This window comes from Sciurus vulgaris, assembly GCF_902686455.1.
Source record: "Sciurus vulgaris genome assembly, chromosome: 6".
NCBI classification, from domain to species: domain Eukaryota; kingdom Metazoa; phylum Chordata; class Mammalia; order Rodentia; family Sciuridae; genus Sciurus; species Sciurus vulgaris.
Genome location: NC_136466.1, coordinates 68856494 through 68875467, shown reverse-complemented (window position 1 = coordinate 68875467; position 18974 = coordinate 68856494). Strand labels below are relative to the sequence as shown.

The 18974-nt window shown below is 39.8% G+C and overlaps 1 protein-coding gene across 7 annotated transcripts in view; it reads left to right on the top strand.

Annotated features, from left to right (window-relative positions):
- Positions 1 to 18974, top strand: part of ARHGAP26 (Rho GTPase activating protein 26) — a 419232-nt gene that overhangs the window by 236435 nt on the left and 163823 nt on the right. For all 7 annotated transcript variants that reach the window (XM_079146081.1, XM_079146082.1, XM_079146085.1 and 4 more), the window contains exons 13-14: positions 7682 to 7747; positions 9140 to 9214. In XM_079146081.1, the coding sequence (XP_079002207.1) occupies positions 7682 to 7747; positions 9140 to 9214 (141 nt within the window). The remainder of the gene's footprint in view (positions 1 to 7681; positions 7748 to 9139; positions 9215 to 18974) is intronic.

Sequence of the window (18974 nt, the reverse complement as noted above, 5' to 3'; positions counted from 1 at the left end):
GCCTGCCCACAACACTTCCAGACAATCTTGTATCCATCTATATTAAAAATGGGGCAGCAACTTCTTTCACCCCCAGGTCTCTTGCTTGTCCACAGACTTCCAGAACATCCAGTTTTTGTTTTTATTGTTGTCATTTGATTTTAATGGAGGGAACCTGAGAGGGACATTTTAGACTGGGAAAAACCCCCTTTAGGAAAGTGGTGAATACATGTTGAGATTAATTTAATAGATTAGCTCTTCTCCTTTGGAAAAGGACTGGTCTCCAGAATGCTTGGTTAGAATTCCCTGGGTGCATGTAGGGGTCAACTTTGGGGTGTATCCTGTAAGTGCTGTTTTGATAGACTCTTTAAGTTCCGTGCTCTTCAAAATGGGTGATTTGGCCACTTCATGCCTAATTGCTTGGTTTCTGAATGCTGAAGCTTGGAGTTGAATGATAGCAGGTCAGTGATTTTCAGAAAAGAGGCCCTTGGACCTGAGAGGTGAGATCTGTTGGGCAGCCAGGGCTCTAGGGGAGAGCGCCCTTGCTTTCTGGGTGCTTCCTGTACTCTCTGGCCTGCTCGCCTGCTGACGTGGCCTAGTTAGTATGGCACAGAAGGGCCCCTCTGTCAGCCCCAGACCCAAGCCAGGTACTGTTCAGTGAAGCTGTGTTTCGAAGGACAAGCAAAGAAGTTCTAAAAGTGTCCTGGAAAACCTGAACTTGGTTTTGTCTCCCCTGCTTCATGGTTTGGCCTGTGCGAGTTTGTTTTTCCTTTCTCCAGAACTCGTTTTCATGGAGCTGTACCGCGAGGAGGTGATGTCTCTTTGTATTGATACAGGAAGGAAGGAAGTGGTTAGATCAGGCCATTCATTTCTTTATTTAACCTTTATATCCTCACAAAAGATGAAAAAGCCAAGGACCAGAAGCCTAAATAATGCTTCTACTATCGCAGGTATTCTGTCAGTTGGAATTTGGAAGGTTGTGCTGACCATGCCACTCTGTCCCTCAGCAGCTCCTTCTACCATTCAGTCACTGGCTCACCTCTCTGTGGATTCAAAGTGAAAAACTTCACACATACACACACACTGCCATTCCATGCCCACCACTGTAGTACACAGGGAAAGAAGGGAATGAAATAAATCGGGAGGGATATGCATGGGCCTTTGCCTTCATGGTTGCATATTCTAGTTTAATAAACAGACATTTTTTTTCCCTGAAACACTGAGTTGGATGGTGCTATATCTACAGGGCTCTAGAGGGCTATTAACCTAGGTGGAGAGGCCAGGGGAGGCGTTTTGGAGAAGAGATCTGTGTTGCTTGGGCTAAGAGACTGAGGTATATCCATAGCCTGGACAAAGACGGGAGATAAAGTGTGGTCAATTGAATGCTCAGAAAAAATACCTATGTGGTGGGGCGCTAAGAGCTGAGGGGGTGACCCCCAGGAAGCTGGAGGGGAGGACCGTGTTACCTCCCTGCCTGTGGTCTCTCAGTGGCACATCCCGCTGCTCTCAGGAGGATAGCCCAAATCCATTTTTTTCCCCAATACTGTGGGGACTCCAGTGTAGAGGACAGATAGGAGGGAGCAGAGGAGGTATGGAGAGACTAGCTTGGAAACACTGCAGTTGTCCTGGCAAAAGATGCAGGGGGCAGGCCCAGGACAGTGGTGATGGTAATGGAGAGAGCTAGACAAAATTGAGAAACAGGAAGAGAAAAAATGAGAAACTTGGTGATGCTTTGGTTGGGGGGTGGGTAAGAAAGAGGGCAGTGCCAGGCAGTGCCACGAGTGTCGTCCACCCCGTCTCCACCATACCTCGTGTTTTTTAAAGGTAAGAAGAGCCAGGGGAGTATATCTTAGGTGAGGTACCAGAAGCTGCAGAACATGGCAGTACCTTTTTGGATGTTACAGGAAGGTAGTGGCAGTTAAAACCCATGCCATTTCACCTTAGTGTAAATGAAAAAAGAATTTATATGCTGTCATGTGTTGTTCTTTTCAACCCGTAAAACAGTAAATGTCTGGATTCCCTGGAGTTCACACCCTACTGTGATAGCCCAGACCCAAACCAACTGGCAGGAATCCTGCTCCCTCTCTGGGGTCTGCCCTGAGACTCTCTGAAGGACTGAGCATGCCCTTGTCTCTCCATCATTCTCACATTTTCCAGAGTTTTGACAAAATGGGTTTTTGTGTTCTGGGCCCTTTCCTTCCTCCAAAAGGAGAGAGAGAAACTAAACTTCAAGCATTGAAATTAGAGGAAGGTACATTGCTAACTTGGGAGGTCAGCTAGGCCTTTTTTTTTTTTTTTTTTTTTTTTTTGTGGTGTGCATTCTGCCAACATTCATTATAAGACAGCAGTTTGGGCTGCCTGAGTGTAAAACTGGGCGGGACTGAACTTGAGCCCAGGGGGAAAGAGAAGCCAATCCAAGAGTTAACTGCAAGATGGGAGCTGTCAGGCCTGGGATCCGCAGATCCTGCGGCAACTCATCGCAAGTCAAATTAAGGGAATAATGCAAGCCTAGTAGATATTTAATGAGAGATTATTTCTGGAGATTATAAGGATACAGAAATTGCAAATAAATCCCTGACCTTTTCTGAGCCTGGGCTCAGTGAAAAAGCTGAATCACCTGCTTGAGGGGATTAAGGACAGCCGCTTCCATCTGGCAGGCCACTTTCTCTGTCATTTGCAAACTGTGCTTGGTGGTGACAGTGTTCTAAACCTTTTAGTGGGAATTCACTTTTCAGACTAGGAGATCTCAATTAACAGATTATGTCCCCACGGGGCAGTGATCAAGACTAATGATCTGGTTATGTGTGTACTGTCGTCCCTGTCACATTAGTGGTACTTGGTCCACATTAAATAATAAAGCAGTTGTTAATTATTAGTTACCTAATCATGATGTCAGCAGGAAACTCTCAGTGTTTGTGTGTGTGTGTGTGTGTGTGGAGAGAGAGAGAGAGAGAGAGAGAGACGGAGAAGTGCTGGGGCAACATGGGCAATGTAATAACTTATACCACATCCAGTTTAGAGATTTAGAGCTATGGTTGCTAAACTGTATTTCACGAGTTCCCTGTTGGGAGAACTGTTGTTGATGTCAATTCCATTTTTAATACACTTTTGTCTGTTTACAAAACTATAAATAATTATCATCAGTATACAACTTTAATATATTAAAGTCTAACAGAGAATTACCTTGAGTTCTCAGTGTTTGGATGTACAATTTGTAAATGCTCTACATCTAAACTTAGGCAAATAAAATATACTAATAAATATTGCATTACATGTGTAAAACATAAGGCCTTTATGTATGACATCTCTGTAAAGAGAGTTTGCTGATTATAGCAAATTGGAGAGACTCTCACATTAGAAAACCAAAGAGGAACATTCCTCAGATATTGAGTGCAGAGGTTTTGCTTTGCCATTTTCCAAAATAAGTAATTATAATTAATGTAGGTGGGTGGAATTTTAATTTTTTTCTGGATATATTTGGAAGGTACCATTTTATTCACGTTCACTAGGTTATCATTTACTAGAAAGGGATCTCACTTCCCACAGTGCCACAAAAAGAGCCCAAGGACTGATTTGCTTCTAGTGGGTTGTGTCCAACTCTGTCTAGTTTTTGCTGGAGTTAGGTGGACGTCTCATCTTCTAACCACTGAGGCCATTTCTGTCAGTTGCCAAGTTCTTTTCAATTGTCCAAACCTTTTATCAGAGTTTATGGGGAAAAGAAATAGTCTTTGTCCAGGACGAAGCTCACCAATGCCTAGAATAAGACCAAGTTCACAAACCTACTCTTAAAACATCCAAGTTTAGAATTGGTCTTGGCTGCTCTCTAGAGCTCTGTGCAAAGTGGCGGTTCTTTCTCCTGTACTTCTTTTACTGTCATCTCTCTGAAAAGATTCTCTGGGGCACTCTGGAAAAGAAGAACTGAAGGAATCACAGTTATAAACATTTTGGAAACCTCCTCCTTAAGCACAAAAAGTAATTCCCTGTCTGACAAATACTTTCCAGTAAGCTGTATTCTGACTACTGTATAAAGGAATGAAAATCCTCCCCTGCATGTGAAAAGATGCCCAGCTACGTTAGTCATCAGGGAAATGCAAATCAAAACCACAGGAGATAACTCTTGACACCCACTAGAATGGCTATAATAAAAAAGACAATAACAAATGTTGGCAAGGATGTGGAGAAATCGGAACCCCTCATGCTTTGCTGGTAGGAATGTAAAATGGTGCCGCTACTTTGGAAGATAATTTGTCTGTTCCTCTAAAAGGCAAAGACCAGTAGAATAGAGAAAGGTGACTAGGGGGAGGGAGGAGGAGAGGAAAAGGGGAGGTACTGGGAATAGAACTGACCAGAGTTTATATCATGTGCATGTACAAGTATATAATAATAAATTCCACTAGTATGTATAATTATTATGCACCATTAAAAAAATCAAGACATTTAATAAAGGGTGGGAAAAAGCATAGTTCTATGACCCAGCAATTCCATCATAAGTGTATACACAAGAAAATGAAAATATATGTCCATACAGACTTGTATACAGATATTCGTAATACCATTATTCATAATAGGCCCAAAATGGAAACAACCCAAATGTCTGTCAGTTGACAAAAGGAAAAACAGAATGTGGTATATACTACGGTGGAGTAGTGTTCAGTCTTATAAAGGAATGAGGTACCGATGCTGCCGCGTGATTGAATCTTGAAAACATTATTAAGGAAAGAAGCCAGGTATAAAAGACCACATATTTTATTAGTCCATCTATGTGAAGTGTACAGAATCAGGCAAATCCATGAAGAAGAAAGGTGAATTAGTTGTCGCCAACAATGGGGGAAGGAAAAATGGAAGCTGGCTGCTGATGTCTGTGGTTGTGTTTGTTGGTTCTTATGGGGACAAAAATGTAGTGGAACTGAATAGTCATGATGAATACACAGCTTTGTATGAGAAACGGCTGAACTGTACACTTAAAATTGGTGAACTTTATGGTAGGTGAATTATATCTTAAAACTTATTTTACTTTTCATCGGTGAATTCTAATTGTACAAGTGTGGGATCTGTTGCTTTGGATTCATGTGCGCACGTGACAGAATTTGGTTGATTTCGTTCCCTACCTCCCCTTCCCCTCCTCCTCCTCCGTGCACCCCTTCTTCTCTACTCATCTCTCTTCTATTTTCACGAGATTCCCCCCCCCACACACATTCTTTTAACTTTTTCTCTCTAAAAGGAAATGTTAAGTTCTCCAAACTTCTCTTCCCCAAATGAAACAGAAGAGAGAAAACACATAACCCTAGACTGTCTAAGTTTGGCTTATTTCACTTAGCATGATGTTCTCGTTTTATTCATAATAAACATTATTTTTAAACAAAAAATTCTCCCCCAGATTCTAACATGTGTTTAATCTGTGCATTAACGTTGTCCCTAAATTTGAAAAATGTCTGTTGTATGAGTTAATGGAGTTTTATTTGGAAGAATTGTATCAGTCTGGCTGGCAGCCTTCAGTCAGAAAGCTTGAGATATCACTATTTGCAGAGCAAATACTTGGTTCATACTAGAAAAAGCAGGGGATTGAGTTAGTAGGCTCCTTACTGTGTTAAGGGAATAAGAAGAGGTTTTTTTTTTTTTTTTTTCCCTAAGAGGAAGAAATGAAATGTTTATTTGGGCCTCAATTTCAAAGGTCTCAGTCCATAGAAAGCTAACTCCTTTGCTTGCGGCCCAAGGTTTGGCAGCACATTATGGGGAAGGGGCCCAGTGGGGGAAAGCTTCTCAGCTCATGATGGAAGGGGAGCAGGAGGTAAAGAGAGGAGGGGAAAGGCCTGCAGGGAAGATGTACCCTCTTAGGGCAAGTTCCCAGTGACCCATTTCCTCCAGCTATGCCCTACACCTATACAGTGATCTCCTAGTCAATCCATTCAAACTAGGATGCACTGACTTAGATTACAGCTCTCAAAATCCAATCATTTCAATAACATTACTTAATAATGTTATTAAATAATATTAAATGTTATTATAACATTATTAAATATTATAGTAAAATATACACCTCAAGTAATAATAAATAATGTCCAAAACTGAATCCCTAATAATTTTTCTCATTTTATACAACTACAAATAATCTAAGAAGAATGATTTTTATAGCATCTAATTTTCAGGGGAAAAGAACATGGTTCTCCATCTCTCTTCTGGTTCTTTACTCCTCCTAGAGGGTGAGGGTATTTATAAGTACCTCTAAGTAGTAAATGTGAATGAAAGTACAGGAGCTGTTTCACTTTGGGAAGGGAAGTTTAGGGAAATTAACATTTTTTTGTTTGATTTTTGGATATTATCAGTGATTAAAATGTTTCCATTACTAGGGATTAAATCCAGGGCCCCTCTCCCAGTGAGCTATATCCCCACACTTTTTAATATTTATTTTTTTATTTTGAGGCAGGGTCTTGTTAAGTTGCCCAGGCTGAACTTGAACTTGGGATTCTCCTGCCTCAGCCTCCTGAGTTGCTGGGATTACCAACATGCCCAGAAAAAAAAAAAAATTTTTTTTTTTTAAATCTTCATTAGATTTTTATTAGATTAGTTCATACACATATACCAACAATTAGAGAAAGATTTCATTTGGAGAAGAACCAAGATGGGTTCAGGTTCTGTTTCGTTCTCATGAATGACAAGTTTATTTCTTGCCATGGATGATCACAATCATTTATAAATACCTTCCTACTCTCTACCCTTCTTTCTTCACTTTGAGCAGCAAACTGTAGAATGTCTTGTGCTAATATCCCAATGAGGTAAAAAATGAACCCATTCTTAAAATTTGTACATTTTATCACTGGGTAACCGAAGCCTGGGGGTGAATTTTGGTAGCTCTCCAGCCTCTTCAGTGCCAGGTTAGAAATCAGTTTGTTGTTCTGGAAAAAGTTGCCGATGTGGATCATTTATTTTCTGAGTGACATTGGTGGCGCTGAAGCAGGTGGAGAACCCTCTCACCACCTGCCGATTTGCCATGTGGAGGTATGTCTCTGCTGCCCAAGTGCTTCTTCCTCATGTACCTTCTTTATTCCTGGCTGTGTTAATTTTCTCTTTTGTTTTTCTTTTTTTTTTTCATTTGTCCTAGTCACCTGAACAGGATTATACTTTTACTTGGGATCACATTTAAGGTAGCTTGGTGATATGGGCTCTGAAGCAAGTCTCCACATATTAACTGGGCAAGATATTTATTTTTACCAAGCCTCAGTTTCTCCATCTGTGATATGGAGCTAATGATAGTATCATCCTGGAGGTCCTGTTAGCATTAAATGAGAGAACCTATGTAAAGTACTCACCCAACATTTAAAGATCATTTTTACTTTTTGAAGACTGCAAGCAAGTTAGTCCTACAGCTCCAATTTAAAGGTGCCTATCACTCTGCTACAGTTTTTTCAGCTATAAATGGAGGATAATGTTGCAGATTACTATTACTTGAGGTTACTATGAGAACTGAAAAAGAAAATGCATACAAAGCACTTAACACTTGCTTGACCTATGGTAAGCTCTCCATTGATGCCAGCTATTTTTTACTATTATTTTATATTTATTTTTTCTTTATCATTTCTATGGAAAAAAATGAAAAGCACACATGACCACACTGTATTCGATTGACTCACTATGACTTGGTCGGTTGTACCCTGAGGGTGATTTGCAAGGCCACAACTTGATTGCCCTTCTCTTGCTCTTTCAGCTGCACAGTTGGACAGCATTGGCTTCAGCATAATCAGGAAATGCATCCATGCTGTGGAAACCAGAGGTAAAGTAGTCTAACAGATGGCATTGTTCTCATGGAAGGTCACGCATCTGGTGAGGCGTCAGACCTGCTACCTGCTGTTTCCCGATTCTGAGTGACTCATTAACTCCCCTAGTGCCAGTGTCAGTGTTTTCACAAGCCACTTGGGTCTAAAGCAGGGGTTCTCAACCCATTTTGTGTCATCAATTTTGGCAGATCAATTGAATGTTTTAAAATGTATACAAAACACATAGGCTTATAGAAATCACTTACTGAAATTCAGTTACTAAAATACTTAAAAACATAGTTATGACTTGTAGTAGATACATTTCTTTGTTAATGATTTCTTTTTTTCACAAGTTACAGTGGTAGATCTGATGACTGACATAATCTGGAAGTAGTGTTATTTCAAGATGTCTATAACGATTGTTGTATGTTATGAAAGAACCTGATTTCTGACCAAGTTGCAGGTATTGTAAATGCTACTGTGACGATGTAGGCCACCAAAGGAGTTTTGATTATGTTCTATGTGAAGGGGGAATCCACTGGAAAGTTTTAAGAGAATAAGTGATATGAGCTGATATATACTTGAAGAAGTTCATTTTGGTTGCAGAGTGGGCATCGTTGGAATGAGATAGGAAAGAGAAGACCAGTTATTTGAGAAGTGTTAGGTATGGTGGGCCTAGGATAGAAGGAGACAAGTCATCCCATATCACTCGCTCTGGTCTGGGTTGCCCGCTGAGTTGCAGTGGCAGAGTAATCCACACATTGAAATGAACAGAAGTACTACGGTGGTGTCCTTTGGGTTCTTTATTCAGGTGTTGCAAAGTGAACTCCTTCTAGTCTAACGGCACAGTTCCTTGGATTTCATGAAAGTCACCTTCCTTTTTCTTTATTAAGAATATTTACATTACAAATGAATAGATTTTCTCATTTCTCCATCTTGGCTAACATTCTGTAAAATTAGAAATGTCCTTATACCCCAATATTTTCATTCTAATATGTAAAAATAGATCATGAGGTGTTTGTTCTTTCCTGTTGTGTGAATTTTTTATCATGGCACTTTTGACTTTTTAAATTCAAAAATTATAGTTAAGTATAACATCTTTAAAAGAATACATTTTGCATCTTTTAAAATTCTTCAGATGCTGCCTTTGGCAAGAAAAGAAGAAAGTTTCTTTCCCCTCCGATGACTGAGCTAACATGAGGGTTGACGTGTGCAGCACATCCGTGAAATCCTAGACAGCTGTACCAAATCCCACTCCTTTGCTAAGAGCTGAGCTGAGTGACAGGGGACTTTAATTAGAGCAGCTTTTAGAAGGACTGAGAAAATGAGAAAGAAGAGCATTTGGCCAGGTTGGCCTGACTTGTGTTCTGACATGCCTCTAATTAAATCATCACTCTTTCTCTTCCCAGGGATCAATGAGCAAGGGCTCTACCGAATTGTGGGGGTCAACTCCAGAGTGCAGAAGTTGCTGAGTGTTCTGATGGGTGAGTCCAGCGCTCTGAAAAGTCACCAGGTCCCTGAGTAGGGTGGGGAAGGAATCAGGGTATTCCATGAGCCAATGCCCAGAGATCTGCTGCTCCATTCACCAGTTGTCATGGCAATGGGCATAATGGGGAAAGGTTCTGAGTGGACTTCACAAAATAAAAAGTGCCAAGTCCAACGCACCACACCCTCCCTGCAGACTCAGCCACCACTAGTCCAAGTGGCGCTTCATCACTCATGTGACCACCACACCCTACTCTATCTTTAATAGCTCATGACTCCCTCTGTTTTCTTTTGGGGTAGGTATTTAGTGGGACACACCCAATGCCCAAGGAAGGGCATCCTTCTAGCCCATATAGGACCTTAGAGCTCATGTTCCTGTTACTGAGGGTGTCATATAACTCCCACAGAAAATGTGTATACAAAGATAAATCTTCTGATCTTCTCTGCTTCTGGATTTCAGCTTAGTCCCAGTCATTTGAAGCAGGACCTTCTTTGCCACTGACTGATATAAATATAAAACCACTATCTCCAAATGTGCAGTATTCGAATCAAAACCCATGAATCCCTGAGCCAAATTTGCTTAGGCTGCAGATTTCCTGTATTTTTAGACATGAATGCAGCCAGTCTCAGTGAGTCACATGGATCTAAATGGCAAACAGATCAGATTTCACAGATCAGTGGCTGTTATTCATTTCCATGGAAGCCCAGCCGTGCACTTGTGAAAATGGACTATTACTCTGGGTTCCAGCTCAGTGTTCTGGGCAAAGACAGTTTCTTGTTAGTATTTGTCATTTCTTTTGCCATCCTCATTCCTGAAAATGGCTTTCAAATGTGAAGAAGTCTCCTCTCTAGCGTGGGCCAGAATAACTCTGAGCTACCCACTCCTTACGGTCAAAACCCTGTGATATTACTAGTTAGAGTAAGTTCTGCTGTTGGAATTATTATCTGTGAGGTTCTCCAGCCTGCGTGTCTTGTTTTTCAATTCAGATTGGAGATATGGTTATGGTTAGTTTTCTTTTTTTTTTTTTTAATTTGGTTTTTATTTTGAGATAATTGTAGATCCACATGCAGTTGTAAGAAATGGTACAGAGGGATTCTATATATCCTTTATTCAGTTTCCTTCAGTGATAAAAGTCTATGAAATTATTTTTTTCAGTATCTCAGGATATCGACATTAATACAGTCAGGATGCGGAGTGTTTCCATCACCATAAAGGGTCCTTTGTGGTGCCTTTTTTTTGTTTGCTTTTCTTTTTGCGGTGCAGGGGATTGAACCTAGGGGTCCCTCTACCACTGAACTACATCTCCAGACCATTTTGTTTTTATTTTGAGCCAGAGTTTGCTAAGTTGTTGATGTTGATCTGGAACTTGTGATCCTCCTGCTTCAGCCTCCTGAGTAACTGGGATTACAGGTGTACCCACTATAGCAGACCACACCCATCTGCCTCGCTCCCCACTTGTTTCCCATCCCTAGCTTCTGGCAACCAGTAATCTGGTTTTTCTTCTCCCCGTTTCTTTAATTCTGCCATTTCAAGATTGTTACATAAATGGAATTATGCAATAGGGGATTTGGGGGATTGGCTTTCTGTTTCAGTCATTCTAATTCCCTCAAGATTTATTTGAAAAAAAAAAAAAAGATTTATTTGAATTGTTGCATGTAACAATAGTTTGTCATTTTATACTGTTGATAGTGTTTCATTGTGTGGATGTACCACTGGTGAGCCTGTCACATGTTGGAGAACATCAGGGTCTTTCCCAGTTTGAGGTATTATGAATGAAGGTGCTGTTAATGTTAGTGTACAGTCCTCTGTGCAAACGTAACTTTTGTTCATCTAGGATAAATGCCCAAGAGTGTGATTGTTGGGTCCTATGGTGATGTGCGATTTTTGAGAAATCTAATGTAAGGAGGAATTAAGAGTCTTAAGAGGTATCAACCCTTTCTGATCGGAGCTGCAAACCTCTGTGTACAGTCTCTGCTTTCTGGAGCAGATTGTCAGGTGCTAGAGATTAAGTTTTAGAAAGAACTGGTGCCTTTCTGCAGTCCTGGTGGGACAAGGTATGCACATATTGGAAAACTATAATGCAAAAATAGGATGTTAGCACTTAATATGAGCAGGATCTAGAAGATTGAATAGTAAAGGAGAGAGTAGAATAATTCAGATTCAAGAACTATTATGAGCAGTGACCTGGGGAAGAGAAATCAGGGTGCCTGGTGTCGACAGCAGAGGATATGGATTCTATGATTGTTATTATCTTAACATCTGAAAGAACTACTGAGGCTGGAACAGGAGAGCTCACGCTGAAAACCTAAGGTTTATTTTTGTTTGTTTGTTTTTTATTAATGAACTTGAATATAGTGCTAAGGGGTTTGGATTTTCTTTTTCTGAAACAAGCTTTGAAAGTTCTAAAAATACAGTTTGAATCTTTTGCACATGAAAGTGTCAAGAAGGCAATTAAGAATAGATTCCAGGAAAAACAGTGGCATTTATTTGCCAAATAGCCAGTAAATCCAAGATGACAAAAGCATGGCAGGCGGGGTCTAGGGACTTCAGGGACATCTTTACTTTGGTTGTGGCCTTTCCCTTTTCTTTCTTTTAGCTTCTCATTTTCTATGACCCCTACTGGTCTTGGTGCTGACCTTATGCTCTGTGGGAGTGTTCCAGATAGGTCCAGCCTCAACTGTCCTTGGAGTCGCAGCACTGAGAGGAGTGTGGCTCTCTTGATAGTTTTTGCAGAAGGCCCTAGGGAGGATTTTGACTGGCCAGTGTGAGACCATTCACATGACTTATTTCTTAATCTGGGGCCAATCACTTAGTCCTCAGCAGAAGGATTCAGATGGACTGAATCTTGTGCCTGTCTCTGGGGATTTGCAAGAATGGGGTTAAAGGGATGGGTTAGGAGAGGTTAGTCCACGAGCACTGTGAACTGAACAGGATTACTCATAGAATGAAGGAGGAAATAATTCTGAAATAATGGATGCTGGAAGATAAAGGAAGTGTGTCCACCACAGGTGTGACAAGACCAGATTCTAGCTCTCAAGAATGACTTAGCACCACCGTGGAGCATGTATTTAATCATAGAAAGATATGGAAGAAAAAGGCAGTTGCAATAGATTGGGCAGAGCAGACCCCATTGAGGGCTGAACCAAATAGCTGGTCTGAGGTCAAGAATGAAAGGACAGACTCAGAATGATTGTAGAGATAAAATCAACAACTTTGTAACCAACTGGATGTAGGGGAGCAGAAGGGGCCAAGAGATTTCAGCAACGAGATGATTTTATGTAAGGTGACACTAGTGAAAAGAAATATGACATTTTAGAATACTTTGCTAGTCTAAAAAAGAACCACCTTAGCTCAGTTATGCTGTGCAAGAGTGATTTTGAAAGGAGTTTGTTTTTATAACTTCGCTTGGTGGCCCTCAGACAAGATATTGTATTGTTCTCCTCTTCTTCAGTTTTCCTAGGGATAGAGAAAATAATCATGAACATCTGAGAAATGTCATGACAAAGAAACAATCAGAGGCTGAAAGTCACAAGGCTAGATGCCTCTGCCAGAGGACATTACAAAGACTGGAATCCACACTGAGATCCAACCAGAGCTGAGAGATGACCTGAGAGTAAGATCTAACCTAGTGTTGAGACAAGGATCTGTGATTCTCCCTACCAGTTAAGTCTGAATCTTGCAATTAAAGAAGTACCTGTTAGGCCAGTGGCCCAGACACAACGCTGTCTCCTTTCTCTTTTGTGAATATGAGATCTTCATCAGTTCTTGGTACTGGTACAAGTCTGGGCTAAGCAAGAGTATAAAATAAATCTGGCTCCTGGGCTCCAAACCCTTTCCCTGAGTTAGCTGGTATTATGAACCTCTCGTTCCCTCTTCATTATATATCTTTTGGATGCTCTATAACGTGTACGACACTGTAAGATTTGGTTTATTTGTTGTCTGGGACTCTTAAAAGTTGAATAGTGTGTTTTGATTGTTGGAAGAATAACTTAGAATTAAAACCAGAGACTAACTTTGATCACAAGTTTATTTTTTTAATGCACCAGAGGACTGTAGATTGGAAGAGGAATATGAGGGCCAGTGCTTTGAGAATGTCTTTGTTTTGCTAGTTAGGATTCCTTAGGAAATCTTGCTAGAATTTCTCATGGCAAATACAGTGTCGTTCCAGGAAAACCTCACTCTGTTCCTCCTAACAACGAGGTCTTCAGTCACTGGAAAGTGCATATTCTGCATATGTGTCTCTCTTCCTTTCTCTGTTTTAAATAACTTTTTTTTTTTCAAAGTAAAACTTAGGAGGGGTCATTGTAGAAAATTTGAAGAAACAAGAAACTTAAAAACAGAAAGAAGAAAATAAGAGTGACAACTGTCATTGGCTATTTTATTCTGTTAAATCAGATCATTTTATGTCATCACTTTTTTAATATTGTATTTTATGGGACAATATAGTAATATAATAAATATAACATACTATATCACTATATTGACCAAATAGATCCACACCGTGTACATTACAAGCATTTTAACAGGCTTTATTCCTGTAACACTGTAGAGTGTCTGTTTTCCCATGTTATCTAAGTTCTTCTAGAGTGTGATTTTCTTAGGCACATATTGTGTAGATGTACTGTAACCTTTTAATCAGTCCCCTATTCTTGGATACATAGGCTAATTGCAATTCTTCATTATTCTAGAAAAGCACTCAGACGAACATCCCCATGGGGCAGAACAGCAGAGATTAAGAGTATGCATTTTCGAGTTAGACAAGTTGCTTATCCATTTGACCTTAGACGAATCGTTTACATCAGTCTAGTCTTCTCTCTCCTTTTCTCTAACAGCAGTCCCCGTCTCCATATAATGTGAAGATGAAATGAAAAGATGCATGTGAGTTGTGAGTCCAGAGCCTCCACATGTTAAATAATAAATGCTCACTGTTAATATTTTTTATTTGTATATACATCTCTTCTTATTTCCTTAGGGTTTATTTTAAGATCTTGAGATGAGTATGTATATGGTTTCAAGGCTCTTAATTGATATCCTATGTCTGCTGTCAGCAAAGTGTGAGGAGAATGTCCTATAATGTACTCTGTATTATATTTTTGCACATAAATCATGGACATTTAAAAATGTTTTTCCAGGCTGGGGTTGTAGCTCAGTGGTAGAGCGCTTGCCTAGCACATGAGGCACTGGGTTTGATCCTTAGCACCACATAAAAATAAATAAATAAAATAAAGGTATTGTGAAAAAAAAGTTTTTTCCTTTTTATTTAACTTTGCACTTCTGTAGTTTTGGATGAAATTGAACATTTGTCACATGTTTATTGCTGACTTTTACATCCCTTTTGTGATTTCCCTGTATTCTTAGCTTATTTTTCTATTTTCTGTTTATATTTTTTGATTGAAACATCTTTTTAGGTCTGAAAGCTATGTTAATATTTTTTATTCATATTTTCATTTATCTTTGTTTTGGTCAGCTTTTCGTTGCTGTGACCAAAACATCCAAGAAGAACAACTTAGAGGAGGAAAAGTTTATTGGACTCATGGTTTCAGAGGTTCAGTCCATGGCTGACTGACGCCATAGCTCTGGGCCTCAGGTGAGGCAGACCATCATGGCAGAAGGGCATGGTGGAGGAAAGCTGCTCAGTTCATGATAGCCAGGAAGGGGTGGAGGGGGCAGGGAAGATGCACCCTTCCAGGGCATGCCCACCCATCTGCAGTCACCACCAGTCATTCAAACTAGGATGGACTGTTTGATTAGCTTACAGCTCTCCTGACCCAGTCACTTTACTGCTGAACATTCCTGCATTAACACAGGAGCTTTTGGTTGGGCACCTCCTATCCAAACCATAATAATCTTGAATTTTGTTTAGAGTGCTTTTGTTTTTATTTTGTCTTATATATGTTTTAAATTTTTATGAAATTCAGTCTCTCAATCTTTTTCCTCCTGTTACCTTTTATTATTATTGCTGTTCATAATTTCATATTCACTTTTCATTGTCTTTACTAACTTATTTAGCTCCCTTCATTTTTACCCTTTTAGCTCTCACCTTTATTATTTTGGTCTATTGTTTTCCTTTGATGACTTATTTCACAGCATCCATATTTTTCTGAATTTCATTTATATTTCAGAGCAGGTGTTTTCTGAATTATTTTTCAGAGTATTTTGGTCTTGTATTTTATGCTAACAAATATTGCGTAGGCATATATCTTTGTACTTTTTATCTTTGTAATCAAACCTGAACATAGCAAAATTTATAAATCTTTTTTTTTAAATCACTCTTGATAGATTCTCTGTGGTCTTTGGCTGTTTCCTTCAACCTATGTAGAATCATTCTCTCACATGAAATGGGTAGGCTGTTGGACACGGTTCCAGCCACCTTTCTAGTGTTTTTATCCTCCATTTAGTATGGACCTGTGTTCTCCCACTTCCGTGATTTGGTTGTGGTCCTGAAGGAAAGCATGTTAACCTGAAGCCTGTGTTTCTTCCCTTGTCACTCTCATATCCCCCATTCTGAATTCACTTGCCTTAACATAAATGCATACTGTTCCTCTGCTGTTCCTCAGTCTAATTTTGCTGCTCACATAATAATCTTGAGACCACCCTGGCCATTGCAGAAAGCTGGTTCCCCTCAGTATGTGTGCTGGGACAGGGGACAGGAGTGCTGTGTGACATCCTTCTCCAAAAGTGGCATGGTGTATGCTTGAGGGTGGATGGAGGGTCCTTGCTCCCCCAAATGGGTTTTCCTGAGGCCTTTATCTGAGCTTTACCTGGTTAGGTATTTCTCTGGGGACAAGAGAATGTTGTCTAAAAGCCTGATTTTCTGTGTTGTAATTCTTTGTCCCTTTCTATGTATCTTCCTTAGCGTTTCACTGGGATGGTGAAGGAATGCAAATTCATTCAGTGTTGCTGGTTTTCTGAACTTATATTGTAACTTCCCCTTTATTGTTATGGTATTGGCCATGTGTTTTGTTTTAATTTTTGGAATGGGGCTTTGCTAAGTTGCTGGAGTCCTCAAACTCATGATCATCCTACGTAACCTCCCAAGTTGCATGTATATGGGATTACATGTACATGTACATGCCAACACACCCTGTCTTTTGACAATATTTAAAACAAATTAGGGCATTAGAGGACACAAGGAAGGGAAGGTACTAAATAGCAGTGCTTTAAATCACAAGATGATGCCAGCACACCTCACCCACTTATCTATGGCCACAAACTCTGCTTCTTTGCCCCTTTGGGACCTTGAATGTCTGCTTTCTTTTTTTCTATACCCCTCATTTCCCACACCTTTTCACAGAGTACCATAAGTAAAAGTAACCAAGGATTTCTTTATGAAGAAATGCAAAAGTAATAGATAGATAACTCTTTTTGATGGCTTCTGAGACCTAAAGGCTTGCACTGTAATGAGTGGAAGCAACCCCAGATTTTGAGCACTGGTGGAAAGGAAGCAGAGGAATAAAGAAGAAATTGCCAGTTTTACTCACCAGTAAAGGGAACAGATACATGATTATAGGATCAGGAGATGATAGACTACTTTGGATGAAGGATTGATCATTCTGGGGGCCAGGGTGGTGGCTCCTAACCACAATCCTGAGTTCCCAGAGAAGGGAGACCATAGATGGAAGCTCCCCTTCCACTCTGCTCAGCCGGCACCACCACCTTTGCTTATTAGGATGCTGAAAGCAGGGTCTTCTAAGTCAGGGAATTGAGACAGTAAGAACTTTTGGATCTCGGCTGAGCATGATGGCACATGCTAAGAGGTTGAGGTAGGAGGTTCACAAGTTTGAGGCCAGACCCAGCAATTTAGTGAGGCCCTGAGCAACTTTGTAAGACCCTGCCTCAAAATAAAAACTAAGGGCTAGGAATATAGCTCAGTGATAAAGGGACCCTGAGTCCTATCCCCAGAACCAAAAAGAAAAAAATAAATAAAAACCTTTTGGATTTCAAAATAGAAGTGGCTCTGGGTACTTTGGATTCTTAGGCACTAGATATAGGAAATGACTAAGTCTTTCAAGATATGTAGCCAGAAAACAGAGTAAACACAATTGCTTCTCAAATTGCTAAATATTATATCTAGACTTGAAGGGTTTACATGTGGAATAAATGAATTCTCATTTGTACAGAGAATAGTATACTTATATAAGTGTCTTCCCCAAAGATGTAATGGGGATAGAGAAGGTAAAAGGCTAATAAGATTTTAGCAAAAGACAGTTTATAGAAAACAAAATACAACTCACTTTCAAATGTAGGAAAATAAGGACTGTATGCTCTTTTCTAAGGATGGACTTATAAATCAGTGAGATAAACATGAGAGTCTAGAAACATAGTCAATTGATCTTTGGTAAAGGCATCAAGGTAATTCAGAGAAATGAGAATCTTTTTGCCAAATGGTACTAGTACAATGGGAAAAAATGAAATTTAACCCTTACCTGGCACTGTATAGAAGAATTAACTTGAAATGGATCATATTCCTACATATAAGAACTAACACTATGAAATATTTAGAAGTAAACATAGGAGAAAATCTGTGACCTTAGTTTAGAAAAGATTTCTTAAAACCAACATAGCAGGAGGAAATCCATATGCAACAGAATGAAACTAAACCCCTATCTCTCACACTGCACAAAAATCAACTCACAATGGATCAAGGACCTTAAAATCAGACCAGAGACCCTGCATCTTATAGAAGAAAAAGTAGGTCCAAATCTTCAACTTGTTGACTTAGATCAGACTTCCTTAACAGGACTCCCATAGCTCAAGAAATAAAAGCGAGAATCAATAACTGGGAAAGATACAAACTAAATAGCTTTCTCTCAGCAAAGGAAACTATCAGCAATGCAAAGAGAGAGTCTACAGAGTGGACTTTGCCACTCATACTTCAGGTAGAGCACTAATTTCCAGAATATATAAAGAACTCAAAAAACTCTACACCAAGAATACAAATAACCCAATCAACAAATGGGCTAAGGATATGAACAGACACTTCACAGAATACAATCTACAAGCAATCAACAAATATATGAAAAAATGTTCAACATCTTTAGTAATAAGAGAAATGCAAATCAAAACTATCCTAAGATTCCATCTCACCCCAATTAGAATGGCGATTATCAAGAATACAAGCAACAATAGGTGTTGGAGAGGATGTGGGGAAAAAGGTACACTCATACATTGCTGGTGGGGTTGCAAATTAGTGCAGCCATTCTGGAAAGCAGTGTGGAGATTCCTTAGAAAACTTGGAATGGAACCACCATTTGACCCAGCTATCCCACTGCTTGACCTATACCCAAAGGACTTAAAATCAGCATACTACAGAGATACAGCCACATCAATGTTCATAGCTGCTCAATTCACAATAGCCAGATTGGGAACCAACCTAGATGCCCCTCAATTGATGAATGGATAAAGAAACTGTGGTATATATATACCATGGAATATTACTCTGCCATGAAGAATGATAAAATTATGGCATTTGCAGGCAAATGGATGAAATTGGAGAATATCATGCTAAGTGCGATAAGCCAAACTCAAAAAACCAAAGGATGAATGATCTCACTGATAAGCGGATGATGACACATATAGGGGGTGGGAAGGGGGCAGGAATGGAGCAAGGAGGGACTCTATAGAGGGATAAGAGGGGTGGGAGGGGTGAGGGGGAGAAAAAAATAACTGAATGAATCGAAAACTATTACCCTAGGTAAATGTATGATTACACAAATGGTATGCTTCTACTTCAAAGAGAGAAACAAGATGTATCCCAT